The sequence below is a fragment of the Herpailurus yagouaroundi genome, unplaced genomic scaffold (assembly GCF_014898765.1).
Source record: "Herpailurus yagouaroundi ecotype Mexico unplaced genomic scaffold, PumYag 140, whole genome shotgun sequence".
NCBI lineage: Eukaryota > Metazoa > Chordata > Mammalia > Carnivora > Felidae > Herpailurus > Herpailurus yagouaroundi.
This window is the reverse complement of record NW_024412395.1, coordinates 16,316,625-16,334,823: the sequence shown is the minus strand read 5'-3', so window position 1 is coordinate 16,334,823 and position 18,199 is coordinate 16,316,625. Positions and strand designations below refer to the sequence as shown.

The window sequence follows — 18,199 nt, the reverse complement described above, 5'->3', positions numbered from 1 at the left end:
CAGTAATTTTTAAAAGGGAGGGGGAGGGGGGGAGGGACTCAAATATAGTAAAATTCTTAAATTTCTCATTATATTCTTATGTTCAAAAGCCATTGCTTAACAAGGAAAGCCACGTGTTTGGTTTGCATTTGGAATTATGCTTTCATGAATATACCTGAGATTCTTTTCTATGGCCTAAACAAATATTGGGTTGTGAAACTGTGACAGGTCTTAATGAAGTGGATTAAGGCATTTCTTACATTGACATTTTCATAGAATGAAATAAACATTGTAATCTTTTTACAGAACACTCTCACATCAGGCCATGATTTTATTTGATACCTGTTCAGAATATCAAGTTTTTGCATTTCTTGAAATGGTAATGTACTTTTGTGAACAAGTTGATAGGACACAAGTCATCCCTGAGTTATTTATAATAGTACTTAGAGCAAACTTGTCAAAGATTCTTCTCAAAGATTATTTTGGATCCCGAGGAGGTATATTTAGTAACTGTATTGAATAAGCTGTCACCTAACACAACATTTCATTGATTTATTTGTATTATTTTTGTATCTCACTGCAGGCAGAGAATTCAGCATTGGCTTTGGAAAATGAAAATCAAAGGGAACAGTATGAGAGATGTCTTGATGAGGTAAGCGGAGTAGAAAGGCTCTTCACAAAAGGCTGAACTATTTAGGATTCCCTTGGTCAGATCTTAATATAGGTCTGTTAGCAGCCTCCACAGAACATTAGCATTTTGATCTCCAAAGGAAGGTTGCAAACATGTATGTGGACACTGAGAAGGAAGGTCAGCCTCTCCCTCCCTCCCTCTTCCCTTCTCTTCCTATTTCACTGTACAGGCATCTGTAAATTCCTTTTGGTTACTACTTAATATTCTTGTGGCACAGTTGAGGTATGCCTCACTGTATGATAAATTTCTTCCTCCCAGTAACTGTGATCCCAGCCTGTGAATGAGAAAAGCTATGTCAAGGCACACTGCATCGCCAGTTGGATGCCGTGTCTGAAAAAGCAGACCCTTGATGTAGTGGGTGGGGATGATGTTCACAGTTGGCAGCCGGAGGGAAAGGATCAGTAGATTGAGAACAAGCCACAAAGAGAAAGGGAAGTGAGGAAGAAAATTTGAGCAGAGTGGAAGAAGACAGAGCCACACGCGTGAGTAAACCCGGTAAGTATTATTTGATGGTAATAAAGAGACAAAGGCAAGGATGGTGGGAAAGGGGAAGATTGAAGAGTGTGTGGGGCGCTCCTTCTCCTCACAGCCATTCCCCTCACACTCCACCCGGGATCATACCCTCAGCCCCCTCTGGATCATCAACCGGGATTGGCCTTCCACCTCACAGACATGCTCTCATCTGGGATTTTGTTGGCGACTGTGGTTATTACTTTAACGGGATGGCTTTTTTAGTCATCTGTCCAAATAAAGATAAAACTTGCATATATCTGTTGATCTTAAGGGTTGATATGAAATGCTGACACAGGTTTTAAGAAAGTATGAAAAGCTACGTTTAATCGCATTCCATTACCTTACGGGTGGAAACTAGCATATATATCTTCAGTCTTTTCCTCCTCACTAACAATTAGGAAAATCTTTTCCAAAAATCCCCTCTTGATCTTTCTTCCCCTTCCCCACACTGTCCCGGGAGGTGACGGGTGACTCCATAAAGAACACAGGTTCGAATCTCAGTTATGACATCATTGCTGCCACCTTACACCTTCCCCCCCTCCCTCTAAACCCGAAGTGGCCTCTCTCCTCAGAGTTGCAGTTGGGGTTGCTGTTTTCCTCCACTGGGGATTCTCAAAATGTGACCCCTGAACCCAGCAGCATCAGCCTCACCTGGGAAGTTGCTAGAAACGCAGATTCTGAGGCCCCACCCCAGACATCCAGACTAAGGGACTCTGGGAGTGGGCCAGCAATCTGTGTGTTCACAGGCCCTCCAAATGACACTGATACACCCTACAGTTTGAGACCCGCTGTCTTCATAGCAGGGACCACCTTGCCTTATGGTTACTGATGTGTGGTTGAAGAACCCTCACCATGTTTCCAGAAAGTTCTTTCATTGTTTAATATTTCTACCCATATGTATTAGTTACTCAAGCAAAATGGCATTTGCAGTACTCTGCCCTGTCAGGACTTAAAAAGACTCAGAATCATCTTTACAAGGCCCCAAATTGAAAGAATAGCTGAAGTAAGTTGACCTAAGTGGGGAACGATGACTCAATCTAGCAAAGCCAGTTTAGCACTTCTAAACCCTGTCCCCCAGGCTCTTGGTCCAACAAAGTTTAGGGCAAGAAAGACCAGATACATCCAAGGATATTGAAAGAAACGGATATTGCCCTTGGGCCATATGTATCGACCAGCCAGGTTTCACTTTAACCTCCTGTACAGAATTTCTGAGAAAACCATATCTGTATTCAGAAGTCAAATTTATGTGAATCACACCATAGAAACTTCTTATTTGTCCCAGTTCTCCCACTGGTCATCCCTCCCCATCACTCAAAAAGCTCACAGCGCTTCTTTATGGAAACTCATAGTCTTGTTTTCCATATGCTCCCTCTGCCTGCATGCTGAAGGTTTTGTCGGGATGTGTCGAGCCAACCATAATTTTTCATCCACAGAACCATTTCGCACAGAGTTTCCTCTGAAGACAGAATTTTTAGAGGGAGAGTCCCTCTGTTCTTGATTGCAAAAATTAACTGTTGCCAAAGAGGTGGTTGGCAGCTCAGAACCCCTCTTAGCAGTACAGATGTTTTGTATTCATGATACTGGCCCCTGATTACACATGCCAGTTGTTTTGAAACTAATTGCATGAGGGTAGACAATCCATTTCCATGCATTGTAAGAGAACGTTCTCAAAGGGGTAGTTGACTGTAGTAATAATGCCAACTGGAAATTGTTTTCAAGGCTTTTTAGACTAATTAGACAAACTAACAAGGTAAGGCCTCGTGTACGTTATTTCCTTGCTAGTGGGTTTCATAAAACATACACAAGTGGGTATAATCTAAATTTAAAATGTGCTTCAATCCCTTTTGCACTGATTGTTATTTTCTGGGAAAAGAAGAACATGTTGAGGATTTGAGAAAAACGCTTGGGAGTAGGAAATCCCCTCTGTGTATTCTTAAAAAGGGGTATGTTTATTAGAAGGACGCAGAGCCACATCCAGACACACACACGGGCTTGCCAGAACACATACATGTCCACACACTTCACCACTTCACATTGCCTCTGCTGCTACCTAGATCCTCATCTCCTTGCCTTGCAATACAAAGGCAACACCAAGGATTTCTTAAGCAGGTTGGAGGTTTTCATGTTTGAGTCTAGTTTCTTCATCTAGCTGTTTGACATACAGTTTGCTAGCAAACAGTGAATTTCTGTTTATTCTCACTAATGCTTTGCCCATAGTTCCTTTAGAACTGACTAATTCCCATGGACAGAAGGATAATGACACATATAAAAATAAGCAAAAGAACATTTTCTCAAACCATTGCCTTACATCTAGATGGATTCAGTCAATCCTATAAGTATTTGTTGGGTGTCAGTGTCACGCAGATCTGGAAAGTCAAGGTGGTCCCAGCCTGGCAGAAGAAGTGAGGGGGATGCTTAATCACAGAAGAATGAAATGAGAGACACTCACACAGAAAATGAGGTGCACTGGGGCCTTTGAGAACATATAAGACAGTCACCAAAGAGCAGGAGAGACTGTGGGTGAGTCAGCAGTGAAGGGGACAGAACTGAAAGGGCATCTTTAGCCAAAGGAGCTGGAGCAGGTGAAGTCCAAGTGATTCTCACCCTTACCTGCACTTCAGAGTTACCTGGGGAGGTTTAAGAATACTGCCAACTGGGCTTCACCTTGGAGATTTTGATCCAATTCTAGTCTAAAGTGGGGCCTGGGTGTTAGAAATTTTGAAGACTCCAGGGAGTTGCAATATTCAGCCAAGATTAAGAACCGTTGCACTTAGGCCCTCTGAATGCTATGCTTTAGAGAACATTTTCAGAAAGTGTCAGTAAGAAGATAGAAGCTCTTCCAAACTTGGATATGATGATAGAAGAGCAACAGACCCATGTGGAAATTTTGGGTTATTTCTAGTTCCTCAACAGTATCTGAGCAAGCAAAAAGTAAATCCTGTCAAAGTGTGTTTTTGGGCCCATTCTGCAGAAAGATGTGCAGCAATTGCTAAACATGCAGATGTTCAAAGCACAAAAGACCTCAAATAGCCAAAGAAATCTTGAAAAAAGAAAAACAAAGGTGGAGGCATCATAATTATGGACTTCAAGCTATATTCCAAAGGTGTAGTCACCAAGATGGCATGGTACTGGCACACAAACAGACACATAGATCAGTGGAAGAGAAGAGAAAACCCAGAAATGGCCCCACAACTATATGGTCAACTGATCTTTGACAAAATAGGAAAGAATATCCTAAGGGAAAAAACAGTCTCTTCAACAAGTGGTGCTGGGAGAACTGGACAGCAATATGCAGAAGAATGAAACTAGACCACTTACACCATATACAAAAATTAATTCAGTATGGATGAAAGACCTAAATGTGAGGTCAAAATCCTAGAAGAGAACACAGGCAGCAACCTCTTTGACATCAGCCACAGCAACTTCTCACTCGATACATCTTCTGTGGCAAAGGAAAGAAGCAAAATGAACTATTGGGACCTCATCAAGATAAAAAGCTCTGCACAGCAAAGGAAACAATCAACAAAATTAAAAGGCAACTGACAGAATGGGAGAAAATATTTGCAAATGACATATCTGATAAAGGATTAATATCCAAAATCAACACCCAATATCCAAAATCCAATATCCAATATCCAAAAAGGATTAATATCCAAAATCAACATGTCATTCAGAAGACATGAATAGACATTTTTCTGCAGAAGACATCCAGATGGCTAACCGACACATTAAAAGATGCTCAACATCACTCATCATCAGGGAAATGCAAATCAAATCTACAATGAGATATCACCTCACACCTGTCCAAATGGCTAAAATTAACACAGGAAACAACAGGTTTTGGTGATGATTTGGAGAAAGGGGAACCCTCTTACACTGTTGGTGGGAATGCAAACTGGTGCAGCCAGTCTGGAAAACAGTATGGAGATTCCCCAAAAAGTTAAAAATAGAACTACGCCATGACCCAGCATTTGCACTACAAGGTATTTACCCAGAGGATACAAAAATAAGGATTCAAAGGGATACATGCATCTGGATGTTTATAGCAGCATTATCTACAATAGCCAAAGTATGAAAAGAGCCCAAATGTCCACTGACGATGAATGGATAAAGAAGATGTGGTCTGTGTATGCAATGGAATATTAGTCAGCCATCAAAAAGAATGAAATCTTGCCATTTGCAACCACGTGGATGGAACTAGAGTGTATTATGCCAAGCCAAATAAGTCAGTCAGAGAAAGACAAATATCATATTTCAGTAATATGTGTAATTTTATAAACAAAATACATGAACATAGGAGGGAAAAAAGAGAGACAAACCAGAAAGGAGATGCTTAATATAGAGAACAAACTGAGGGTTACTCAAGGAGAGGTTGTAGAGGTAGGGGAGATGGGCTAAATGGGTAATAGGGATTAAGGAGTGCACTTGTAATGAGCACTGGGTGTTACATATAAGTGATGAATCACTAAATTCTACACCTGAAACTAATATTACACAATATGAAAACTAACTGGAATTTAAATAAAAATTTGAAAAATAAATAAAATTGACACAGAAAAAAATAAAAATAAGTGCAGATCTTCATACCTCACTCAGTTAAATAGCTGAAAATCCAAGCAGAATGGAGTGTGAGGAAATTGGCAGCCTAACAGACTTCCCAGGCAGAGCCTTTGCACACAGAAGTTAGAGAACCTGCCTTCCTCTTCAAACCGTCAGAATAGGGCGAGTTCCTTATAGTCAGTGAGGGTCCACATTTGAGGTCTTTGACTTTTCTATGCTCTCTATTTCAGAGCACAATGGCAGGAAAAACTCGACTTTGGAGGTAGTTCAGTAAAAGAAAAAAAGCCCCAGAATTTCTTTTAAACCAAGGCTAAATAAAGGCAATAATGCGTTGTTAAGGGCAGTTCTGACCTTCCTCTCTGATTCCCATGCTGTAAGCCAGGACTTGTGGAATCATCAGACATTCTCAGTGTGTATCCCTTGCTTGGGTCCTAAGGAATCTTGAAAAGCAGTGTCTTATCGATGGAGATGGAGGATGATCCTGCTTGTGGCTTTCACATGCTTCAAATGCCCATTGCAAGAATAGACCAGGAAATCAACAGATAAGGGACCTCTTGTGTCTGCTCCAGACTCTAACCACCATGAAGCAGCACCCGTGTTCTATTCACCATTATTTCTCCAAGATCCAGCATAATCTGTAGCCCATATGATGCACTTGATGTGTATTTGTTGAATGACTAAATTAATGAATGGAGATTACCAGCCCCAAATTAATTTCCCAGTTAATTTTCCCTGCAATCCCACATACACATTTAGATGATTTTCTCCCACTCCCAGTATTTTACAGAGCAAATAAATAATATAGGTACTTAGTGATTCATATTTATACATGCATATTATAAACGCACACATGCAAACACTTCATTCCTATGTAAATAACATCTTTTATTCTCAAACCATTCTTCATTAACTACTTACCCGAAAATGCATTTTAGTCTTTGAAGTTCAAATGTTCAGATTCAGATTTAACTTTCATTGGGTGACTGCTTTTTATCAGGTACTGTCCATGGTGGTGTTTCCGGTTATAGTTATCATCTCATGCACTTTTCACAACTTGAGAGGTAGTCAGTTCCCCCTCCTCCATAGATGTAGAGAGTTAAGCTGTCCCCCCTCCCCCATACATATCAGTGTGTAATTAACACGGGCAGCATTAGAACCCAAGTCCTTCTCGTGATTCTGCCCAAGACTCCACTCGCTCACCCCCAGCTGTCTCAGTATGATAAATCAAACTCAGAAGCATTGAAAATTTCTCCAAAGCACAATTTCCAAAACTTGTCCTTTCTTAACAAGGTTTTTAAAGGGGCGTGCCGGTAGGACACTTGCTCTGCATGATAAAATAGCACCTGCAAGGATGAAAGCAGGACTGTGAGGCAGGAGGAGCCCTGTCAGAGCTTGGTGCATTTTGAGTTTCTCACTCTACCACCCTTGACCCAGCCCTGGCTGTCCTCTGGATGTGGTGAGGATTGGCTCCCTCTTGGAATAAGTGTGGTTTATTCCACACCAGTGTGACTTCGCATCCAGCCTCAGGGATGATTTTGAAAGTAAGAGCAGACAGTACCGCAGCCCTGACTCCTCCCTCTGCTCACCTGCTTCCTGGGGAGTGCAGCAGCAACAGGGGACTGGGGGTGGGAGATGCCACCTGGAAGCCTGCTGGAGAAGAAGAAGAACAAAGACTTGTGTGGGTGGAAGATGAGCCCGGTATCAGAGGGGCTGGCTTGTCTGAGAGAATTCTTACCTAGGGGAAAAGAGAGGTACCTGGGCTCTCTCCTTGGCATCTCGGGCTCCCCTATAGTCCTGCTCCACTGAGGCAGAGCAGGGAGGTCTCCACAGAGAGCCTAAGGCAGGTTGTAAAACAAGCCAGAGGCTTAAGGACTGTCAGCTTTGCTCAGTGTGTCTCAAGTCCCCTTGGCCCAGCCCAGCTGCTATTTTTTCCTTTCTTTGGAGAGAAAAGCTGTCAGGTGACACTGGAAGTTATTTGTTCTCATTAGCTGGGCCTGTGGGTGTGTGATTATTTGCAACCCAAGTGCTAAGGGTGTAATTCTATGATGAGGGCAGGGGCCCATTCCAGGGGTCATCTTGTGAACCTATTAGAGGTTGCAGGCGCAAGCTCCAAACAGCTGTTCTGTTGATGCTTCGGGGAAGCTGGCTGTTAAAAGTAGTAATGAAACCCAGGAAACTGTCTTTATAGACAGTACCCGGGAAAGCATTTGTACAAACCGGCCTGCTCTTCTGCAGAGGACCTGCGAGTCCTTCTGGGTAATATAACCCCATGTCAGTAGGTAAAGAAATAATGCATTCGTGTATCTTTGTTCAATTATTAGGTAGAGCAATTGTCCAAAGTACCTGTCAGAAGGAGCTGTGTCAGAGATGGAGCCTATAGGGCAACATACTCGGATTGCAAAGATAGAACGTATTTCCTCCTGCGGGCTGTTACAGTTAGGATATTCATTTATGTCTCCCGTTAAATCATGGAGAGAGCTATTTTATGTGACCACTGTTCCACAGCCCGGTTTAAGTGAGGGACCAGTTTGGAGAAAGGAAAGAAAATATTGATATTAGGCAGTTTTATGAGACTGTAAATCAAATCCAAAGTTTGAGATCCAAAAGCATTAAATTATTTATGGTATGAATTAATTTGGGTGCCTTGTTCCTGATTCAGGCTGCGTGAATAGTTGAATTCTTCTGTTGTTGTATTTTTTTTTTTAATTTGCCAAGAATAAAATGGATGACCTCCAGTTTGACTTTAAATTCTCAGTGACTTACGAATTGGAATGAATGTTTAAAAACTGAAAGATTTTCAAGATGACACTGTTGGTCAATTTGTAAGGCTGAATAACATTTATCACTGTTATGATCATGTATAAATTAAATGATAAAGGAAAAAGAAAAAAGTACCAGTTAAGGAAAATACAGTTTAATTTTGTCTGTGAGATTCCTTACATATGTTTCTTTAACTTGGGATGGACTTCAAAAAAAATAAATCAATAATGCTTTTATTTCAAAACTATAGTTAGTTTTAATGAAAGTTCTCTCTAATTTGCTTAATATCAGCAATGTAAATTTGCCAAGGATTCTGATAGAAAAAAAAAAAAAAAACCTCTTCTGCCTACAGTCCAACTAATCAATTATAGGTAATCTGATTTTAATCATTTACTGCTTGTGCTGTGAATGCCTCCGAACCACAGTTGATGACAGCCTGTATTTTAATTTTCTGTGAGACTTATTGGTAGCCAACTGTCGTTAACGATGCACTACTTTGTCAATATTGAGTAAAGAAACAATTAAGCTCCATGAAAACATTCTTACCCTAATCTGTTCCACTATACTAGACAGGAGAACAAGCACACATAGTTGAGTATCACCAAAAATAAATAGGTTATCAAGAGAAAAAAAATGAAAGCATGTCCGTCAGGCTTTGGTTGAATGTGAGAATTACCAAGATGATTACATGCCTATCACACTGTGTTATAATTGTGTTCTTGCCAGCTTCCTACTAGTTATATTCTCTTTGAACCAAGGAACACATTCCAGTCATCTAGCTTTGCAAATACTCTACATATTTATACTAAATAAATGAAGGAAGAAAGGAATGAGACATTAGACATTCTCCTGATGTCTAAGACATTTAAATATTGCTCTTCAATGCTATAAGTTTCAGTGATCACATTAAGTGTATACAGTTTATGTACTACCTGAAAAACACTGTGTAATTCACCTGCCCACCTTAATTTCATCAATAGTAGCTATATGGGTACATAGTTTCAAGGTTATGGTCAAGTTTAGTGAGTGGTTTCCTATATAGTGTTTTTGAAACCTGCAGGTGAAAAAGAAATGTTAGCACAAATGCACAGAGAAATGATGAATGGTTATCTAGAGAAAATGCCAGATCTTCAAAATACCAGAGACATGTTGCTAGTTTTATATGAGGCCCTTGGCTGGAATGGTGCACATACCCACTCCTAAACCATTCACTAAATGGAATTGCTGTGTTTGGTTTAAATTAATCAAGATTTACCTTCTTGGGCTGAGAGGGGCTTCTACTGAGGAGAGCTTCTCCTACTGCCCTAACTTGCCTGATACCTGAAAAAAAACTAGGGTTATGTTAATATATGAGTTAGAACTCCATATGTTTGCATATTGGAGGAAACTAAAAAAAAAAAAAAAAAAAAAAAGTAGACATTTATGTTTCCTCTCTCATAGAAGTACAGAGATAGTGCAACTAACTCCCTGTATCATCAGGGCCAGGCTCAGTGACTTTCACTGTCAAGGTAGCTGCTGAGGTTCCAGCTATCAGTTTTATATCCCAGACAGGAAAAGGAAGAAGGGTGAGCCCTCTTCTTCTTAGATACTTTCTATAAGCCCAAGAAAAGTCTAGTTATAACTCATCAGTCGGAAGCTTGTCACAAAGTGACACTTAGCTACAAGGAAGGGTAGGGTATGTATTTGAATGTACTCAGCCAAAAAATCAGAGTTTATTACTTAGTAGAAAGGGGGAAATAGATACAAGAGTCACCAACTATCAGACTCTGCTACTGGTAGCAGTGACAAAAGGATGGCACAAATTAAGATATGGGGGATGTAAGAAGAACATAGATAGAACGATGATTTGCTCTCATCCTTCACCATTCAAACCTATCTCTATTCCAAGTCATTTTAAATAGTGAAATAGTCACACAGCAGAAGTATAGGAAGGAGAGGCAAAGGACATTGTAAATCAGCAAAGCGTAGAAATTGTGTACAGATAATTAGGATTGTGTTTTACACTGTATCATTTTTTAGCCTTCTTGTAGTACTTTACATATGAAAGGATATTATTTTTCCAAATATGGAAATGTGGAAGTCAAGGTATGAATGATCTTTCCAACCTAACCATCTTAATTAGCAACAAGGTCACCTTTGGAAAAAAGCAAAATATTACCTAGAAGGATAGGCCTATTATGAAAATAATCAGGTTCTCTACATGGGGAGGAAAGAGGCAAATAAGGAGCTAATTAGGTAGAATAAGCTGTGGGAAACACATTGGTAAATTAGAGTCTATGCATCTAAAGTCTCATTCTTATAAATGGCAACTCTTTCTTTATTTTTTAAAGGTAGCCAACCAAGTTGTGCAAGCTCTGCTCACTCAAAAGGTAGGTCACTTTCTGACTTATTATTTTCAAGGTACTTATGTGAATAGGTTGGAACTCATATTGTCAAACTAGGAAATTGTGATTGATAGATGCAATACTTTTCTATTTATTCACTTAGGTTAAAATTGTGTGTGTTTTAGATGGGCATACAAAGTAACATCGGTGACCAATAGAATCCTAAAATTCAAACTCTTGTAAAGTAATAGAAGATGAAAGATTACCATGCACCCATTTATTTGGTAAATACAGACATTAAATATATCAGTGGATTCTTCCAATTCCTATAAAATGAATAGCCTTCATGGACAGCATTAACAGAAGCCTAAAATTCAGGGAAGAGGTCTTAGAGGTTAGGGAAATTATTTAATTTTTCTGGGTCTTAGTTCCTCTTCTGTAGAGTGGGGATAACATTTCCCCCCTCCCAGAACTGCAGTGGCCATTCTTTGAAAGAAAGCACATTGGGGAGTTCCTATAGGGATTGGCTCATGGTAAATGGAAAAAAAAAATGGCAGTGTTACATACTTGAAAGATGCTGACAGTAGATTTTAAGCATTCTCACCACCAAACAAAGAAACTACTGCGAGGTGTGGATGTGTTAGTTATTTTGATCTTGGTAATCATCCCACCCTGTAAGGTGTAGCACATCATCACATTTTACACTTTACATATATACAGTTATCAAGAAATTGTGGTTTATATACACTATGGAATACTACGTAGCAATGAGAAAAAATGAAATATAAAAAATGAAATATGGCCTTTTGTAGCAACGTGGATGGAACTGGAGAGTGTGATGCTAAGTGAAATAAGCCATACAGAGAAAGACAGATACCATATGGTTTCACTCTTATGTGGATCCTGAGAAACTTAACAGGAACCCATGGGGGAGGGGAAGGAAAAAAAAAAAAAAAGAGGTTAGAGTGGGAGAGAGCCAAAGCATGGGAGACTGTTGAGAACTGAGAACAAACTAAGGGTTGATGGGGGGTGGGAGGGAGGAGAGGGTGGGTGATGGGTATTGAGGAGGGCACCTTTTGGGATGAGCACTGGGTGTTGTATGGAAACCAATTTGACAATAAATTTCATATATAAATAAAAAAAAATAAAAAAATAATAAAAATTGATAATTGTAAAAAAAAAAATCAAAAATATATACAGTTATATTTGTCAATTATTCCCCAGTAAAGTTGAAGGATAAAAACAAGTGATGATTTTTGAGCATGAGATTTGTATGTCTTCTCCTATGCCATGTCCCTATTCTGGCTTCAGATAGTATGAAGATCAATCATGTCTTTGGGCCAGAATGGGCAGAGGGAGATAGTTGCTCAAATTTGGCTGTTTTGGTCCATTTTATTGAAACTTTTCCATCTCTTTCTATAATGTTTTTCAGAAGCTAAATTCTAGTTCTTTCAGATTACTAAATCTGAAATTACCCCTCTGTGTATTCTGAATTACCTCTCTGTGAGATGGGGACTTCCTCTGTAAAAGAAAATCTTAGATCATGTGGCATATTCTGGAATACATGGTTAATGATAGCAAAATAATTTGTGACATTTTAATTTTTTTTCATTAAACATAATTTTATTAGGGCTTGGCCACTTCTCATGGAGATACGTAAATAAATACCATTTTTAATTTACACTACGGAGGCCTTGTGATAATATTTTTTGCTAGATTTTCTTCTCAACTACTTTTGTTAAAATATCATGGCTTTCTGTTTCAAATGATTTTAACTGGTTCAGATTTTGCATTAATATCACGTAAATAAAGAGATTTAAGTACACCTATTAGGTTGAATTAGGTTCCAGTGTGAGTAACAGAGATCCAAAATAGTGGTAACTTAAATAACCTAAGCCATTCTTTCTTTTTCATATCTAAATCTATAGGTAGGCAGTATAGGGTTGATACAGTGACTCTGCTCCATAAATTCCATGGGGACTCTGGTTTCTATCTTGTTATTCTGTGGAATATGACCTTCATTCCCAAGGTCACCTCACGGTCCAAAATGGCTGCTTAGCTCCAGCCAACACATCCCCATTCCAGCCATCAGGAAGGAGGAAACGCTGAAACAAATGAAGGTAAAGGGCACACACTAGCTGCCTTTTAAGAGAGACTTCCAAAAGCTTTCTTACCTCCCTATTTACATCTCCTTGAACAGACCTTAGTCACACAGCCACACCTAAGGAAGCTGACAATGAAGCCTTTATCCTGGGTATGTGCCCAGCTGAAAATTGACTGTCATAGTATTGTGGAAAAATGGGAAAAACAGATTTTTTGTGCATCTCACAATTTCTGTCACAACATATTTGATTTTTTTTCTTTTTCAAAGGCTTTAATTTCTCATTTGCTTTCCTCCTGGTCGAAACTCTTTGCTCATTTAATTACAAACCTAGGAATGAAGGAAGCATTGTTGAGAGCTCTACGTGTAACTGTTGAAAGCTTCTCGTGCCCATCTTTTTTAACGGTGCCTCAGGAAAGAGAAAAGGAAGCCATCAGATACAATATAAAGGAAAATGGGACCTTCAGGTCAGCCACAAAAAAATAGCTACACAAATCCAAGTAATAACTAGTAAACAGATAAATCTACCTTGGTACCGTTAAGCAATAAGACATAGAAGACATGGTGCCGTGTGAGATAGCATACCTCGGGGACACTCTGAGTCAAAAAGAGATGCCAGGAGTTTCCAGGATTCCAAAAGAATCATGTTCTGCAGAAACGTGTGCTTCCTGGTTTTTATAGGGACCGTAAAATTGCTACAAAAGGACTCAGATTTCTTTTTAATTAAGAGCATGATATAGGAAATAAAATGTACTCCAAATGCAGATGAAAAAACTGATTCTAAAGAGGTTGTAGCTGGCACAGAGTGAAAGCAGAAATCTTGAGTGATTTATCCAAGTCACACAAAAAAATTTGTTTTGAGGTGAAATTACAGTCATAACCATGCAGTTTTAGAGTTTATTGTTTTGTTGTGACACAAAGAAAATCTACCACGAACAACCAAAGAAGCATTTTTCTGGCATCTCATGAATTGCCTGAGATAAGCATCTTGAAATAACAATGTACTTCTTTTTCCCAATACTGATAAAAAATTTTATTTCCACGAACTTATCACTTTCTGTTAAATGTACATATACTGTTCTAGTCAAGTAATTCAATTTATCTCAGAAACCTGTGGATTCCCTTAAGACAGCAGATTGTCCATCCTTTAGATCAATAAAGCTAAAGTGACAATATTAAACCCAGCTCACTTCCATTTATGACTCCAAATCATAGGTCCAAGGCTACAAGTGCAAGTGAATCAATAATTCAGGCTCACCTCAAATTCTTGTCTGAAATATATTTTATCTTCATTAAGTCAATTACACTCACTGAAAATGTAACTGTCCTAGGTTCTTTACTGCCATAGGTTTTTCTGTTTTTTTTTGTTATGTTTTTGCCACTATCACCAAACTTGGAAGAAAATCTTTTTTCTTGTAGCCATTTTCCAGCATATCAACTTTAGCTTTGTCTGCATGTTCTTTCGAATAAGCAACTATTTACATGGTGTTTTTTTGTTTTTTTGTTTTCTTTCCCTACACGGCATAAGGTTCTGTGTGGTAGAATCCAGCAGTGCAGCCACTGGGTAGATGCAAAACAGAGTTCTGTAGCTTGTGTCTGAAAGAACTCCAAACTTCTACATATATCCCTTGTGGAGGGGCAGTCAGGCCACCTGTGTCTACCTGGCTGGCTCTGGTGTGTGCAGGATCCAGTCCCCTGGAGAGGATATGTTCATATTTACTGTGCACTTACAAGGACTCATACCTCACGTCTAGCACTTTAAATGCAGTAAGTCATTTTGTTCTCACCGCAACCCCATTAAGATGGGACTAAGGAAATAGTGCTCCCGTAGCTCTGATTGCAGGGTTAAGATAGGACTGAGGAAACAGTGCTCCCGTAGCTCTGATTGCAGGAAGTGGCAAAGCCCATATGTTCAGCCTAAGGTTATTACACTCCAAATCCATCTGCTTCCTTTTGCGGTGTTCAGCCCCCAAGATTCCATTGGATCACTTACTGTTTTTCCCCACTGTAGCTCAGCAGCCAGGATGAGGCTGTGGAAATCAACAGATGGATTGAAATTCAATTATTAGTTGAGATCGCAGGAAATAGAACAAAAAGGTGAGGGAGCCAATGGATTTCTTAAAACTTCTGGGAACATTCCAGTTCTGGCTAGCAAGGAAACCATGCGAGATCTCCAAAGCATATATTGGAGTCAAAACTGACTCTGGAAATCTGGAGTTGGGCTTTCTCAGAATCCATCTTATTTTGGACCCTAGAATCTCACACTTGCCAGGGACCTTATCAGCAAGCATCTAATACTGAGATTGTCAACTAGCTTTGGTAATGGGCTTAATTTACTATGATTACGTAAACTATTCAGCCATCACCCAGATTAATGATGTTCTAATCCAAATGCCTTTGGGATGAAGGCTTGCAGTATTCAGTTTGCCACAGGACTAACGACCCTCTGTTCATTAGGGCTGGCCTGATGCAGGCACACATCTCTGTTATCTGCCGTGCCTTTTAGATATTTGATGTTGAGGCCCTTGGTTAGTCTGAGAAAGGACTTTTCTTTTTACAGAAGTCTTGGCATCTTAGGAAAAGATAGGGATATATCAGTGACAGCCTCTGAGAAGGACTGTTACAAGGAGAAGCAGGTAGGTATGGTGGCCATTAAGCTTCAGGGAAGGAATTAGATGACACTTGAAAAGCCATCTCACGAAGCAGCTGAGACTTGCATTCTCTTGAAAGCCCTGTTTTGTGCAGTCGCTCGGTTTATAGGTAAAGGAACTGAGACAAAACCAGAATAAATTACATCTTCAAGGTCGTACGGGTAATGAGGACCAGAGTCCAGACCCCTAACTCCCAATCTGATGTGTATTCCCATGATATGCATTCCATCTGAAGCAGTTTTACCACTATAGTATCATTTTTGCATGATAAAATCAGATATAGTTTTCAACAATACTCTAGTGATGTCAGTATCTGTCCTACTCCTAAGCAGTCAACATGTTATTAAATTGACTTCAACGGGTAATGGTTTAGCTCTAAATGCATTAAAGCAGCTATACTCATAGGTACTATATAGAAGTAGATCCAGAATCTTCTTTAGCCCCAAATGCAGATGAAACTTACCAGGATTATAGTGTATGGATACTCCAGGGAAGTTATGGTTTGAGATCATGAAGACACACAGGGTCCTTTAGACCAGTATTGCTCAGTATATTTTGCCCTCATATTCAGCTTTACTCTCTTACTATTTTCAATTGTTAGTGACATGCAGATTGCAAGGAAAACAGGTCTGGCTATTTTCTTGACCCAAAGACCCATGTACTTTCTTATGTGAGATTAAATGTAGTCAGACTGTTGGCATCATTTCCCCCCAAATAAAATTTTATAGAAGGTCTCTTTCTCATTTCAGAAGACACAACCCTATATTTTCAGTGGGGCACTCGTCTTGAGGCCTGGAACATGCTAGGAAAAAAGAAAAAGAAGGATGTGAGAGAGAACAGGTGGCCCAGCCCCCACTGTGAACCAGTGATAGCATCTAAGCAGAGGAGAATTCCTTTGTTTCTAACGCCTTACCGGAAGGGTAGTCTAGGTCTCACCTCTATAACTGTCAGGGTCAGAATAATGGTTCTTGTAGCCAGCCGATATGTGTCATATGTCCCTTTATGTCAGCCTAGGCCTCACTGTAGTGGTAAGAGGAATTACTGTTTTTCTCTCGTGCTCTTTCCATCTGCCCAGTCTGGTTGTGCTTATGTGTGTGCACATGGGCACACATCCATGGTTTTTAATACATTTTCTTAAGATAATAACTATCTGACATCACTTACCATCCATGACTTAAGTAAAGAGAACAAGAATTTAGAACAATATAGACAATTATGAGCTTTTATGTCAACAGATTCTCAGACCAGCTCAATTCTGTTTGTCAATGATCGTAAGACCACAGTCACATTCCTAAAGCCTTCTATTTCCCCCTCTGCCATGCGCTGATCTAGATGAGCCAAGAGCAATGAACAGTTTTCAAGGTCAATAATTCATGTCCCTGCTAAACGAACTTTTACCATCTTAAGTAACAGTAATGGCCATTGAAATTTGGGCACCTGTACCAAAAATCTCTATAGAATAGCTGGATGTGTGTGTGTGTGTGTGTGTGTGTGTGTGTGTGTGTGTGTGTTCTTTCTTTTTCTTTTCTTTTCCTTTCTTTTCTTTTTACCCATCTGAAGAACTGTTTCAAGGTATCTCAGTTTTGCTGCAAAAAAATCATCAGTGCTATTCCTTACAGGTCTCCTTTCTTGCAAACCCTCACTTGTGTGTTTCTACTTGCATTTCTTCACCTGCAGATGAGAATGATTATGTTTTCCAACACAATAGGTACTATTAATATTTATTTACCTCACAGTCAAGTTTTATTAATTACTTAATTACCAATACTGAAAACAATTAGTGTTTGGGTGCAGAGGAGTTATAGGCACGTTAAGAGAAAAAAGTAGAATAAGTCAGACACAGAGAGAGGTTGAATTCTAAATAAAGGAAACAAGTTTAGCCTTTAATGTGAGCGGTGCCTAGGCCCCCAAAGTGGCCTCTGCCAAATGCATATTGCTCATGTGCACACACACTTTTTTTAATGTTTATTTATTTTTGAGAGAGAGAGACAGACAGACATAGTGTGAGTGGGGGAGGGACAGACAGAGAGCAAGACACAGAATCCGAAGCAGGCTCCAGGCTCTGAGCTGTCAGCACAGAGCCTCACACAGGGCTCAAATTCATGAACCATGAGATCATGACCTGAGCCAAAGTCAGGTGCCTAACCGACTAAGCCACCCAAGCACCCTTCGCGCACACACTTCTGCCCCTGCCTTGAATGGCTGCTGCCTTCCTGTATCTTGGACCTGGTTGCCTAAAAGAACATGACATTTCTTTTTCTATGCTCTGCATTTGTAGGTTACAATCAGTTGTAACCATCCTATGCATAAACTCTACCCATTTAACTAAAAATATGAGGAGAGTGTAAGTTGTGCCGTGAGCCACACCTTGGCCTATTTCCCTGCCCTCTGTAAATAGAAGAAATACAACTGGATATAATGAGGCTCTGGTAAAGCTTCAGAAGCTAGAACTGTCTGGCTTCACACTTAGGTTGACACAAGGTTAATGGACAGGCACACTCACCTGTGTGACTCTTGTTTAGGGCCTGGGGATCAGAGCTATTGCCTGGTGCTCTCTCTCTTCCTTGCAGAGCTTTAGCAAGGCTGTGGCTGTCCCACATCAGAATATATAGAAGCACAA

At 39.8% G+C, this 18,199-nt stretch overlaps 1 protein-coding gene and 1 long non-coding RNA gene across 9 annotated transcripts in view; one reads left to right on the top strand and one right to left on the bottom strand.

Annotated features, from left to right (window-relative positions):
* Positions 1 to 18,199, top strand: part of NCKAP5 (NCK associated protein 5) — a 983,894-nt gene that overhangs the window by 773,182 nt on the left and 192,513 nt on the right. For all 8 annotated transcript variants that reach the window (XM_040474891.1, XM_040474892.1, XM_040474890.1 and 5 more), the window contains 2 exons: positions 563 to 631; positions 10,834 to 10,872. In XM_040474891.1, coding sequence (XP_040330825.1) covers positions 563 to 631; positions 10,834 to 10,872 — 108 coding nt within the window. The remainder of the gene's footprint in view (positions 1 to 562; positions 632 to 10,833; positions 10,873 to 18,199) is intronic.
* LOC121030469 (uncharacterized) lies at positions 16,106 to 16,905 on the bottom strand. The gene is made up of 2 exons (XR_005790223.1): positions 16,516 to 16,905; positions 16,106 to 16,381 (listed from the first exon to the last, which is right to left on the bottom strand). It is a non-coding gene; the product is annotated as an uncharacterized LOC121030469 (long non-coding RNA).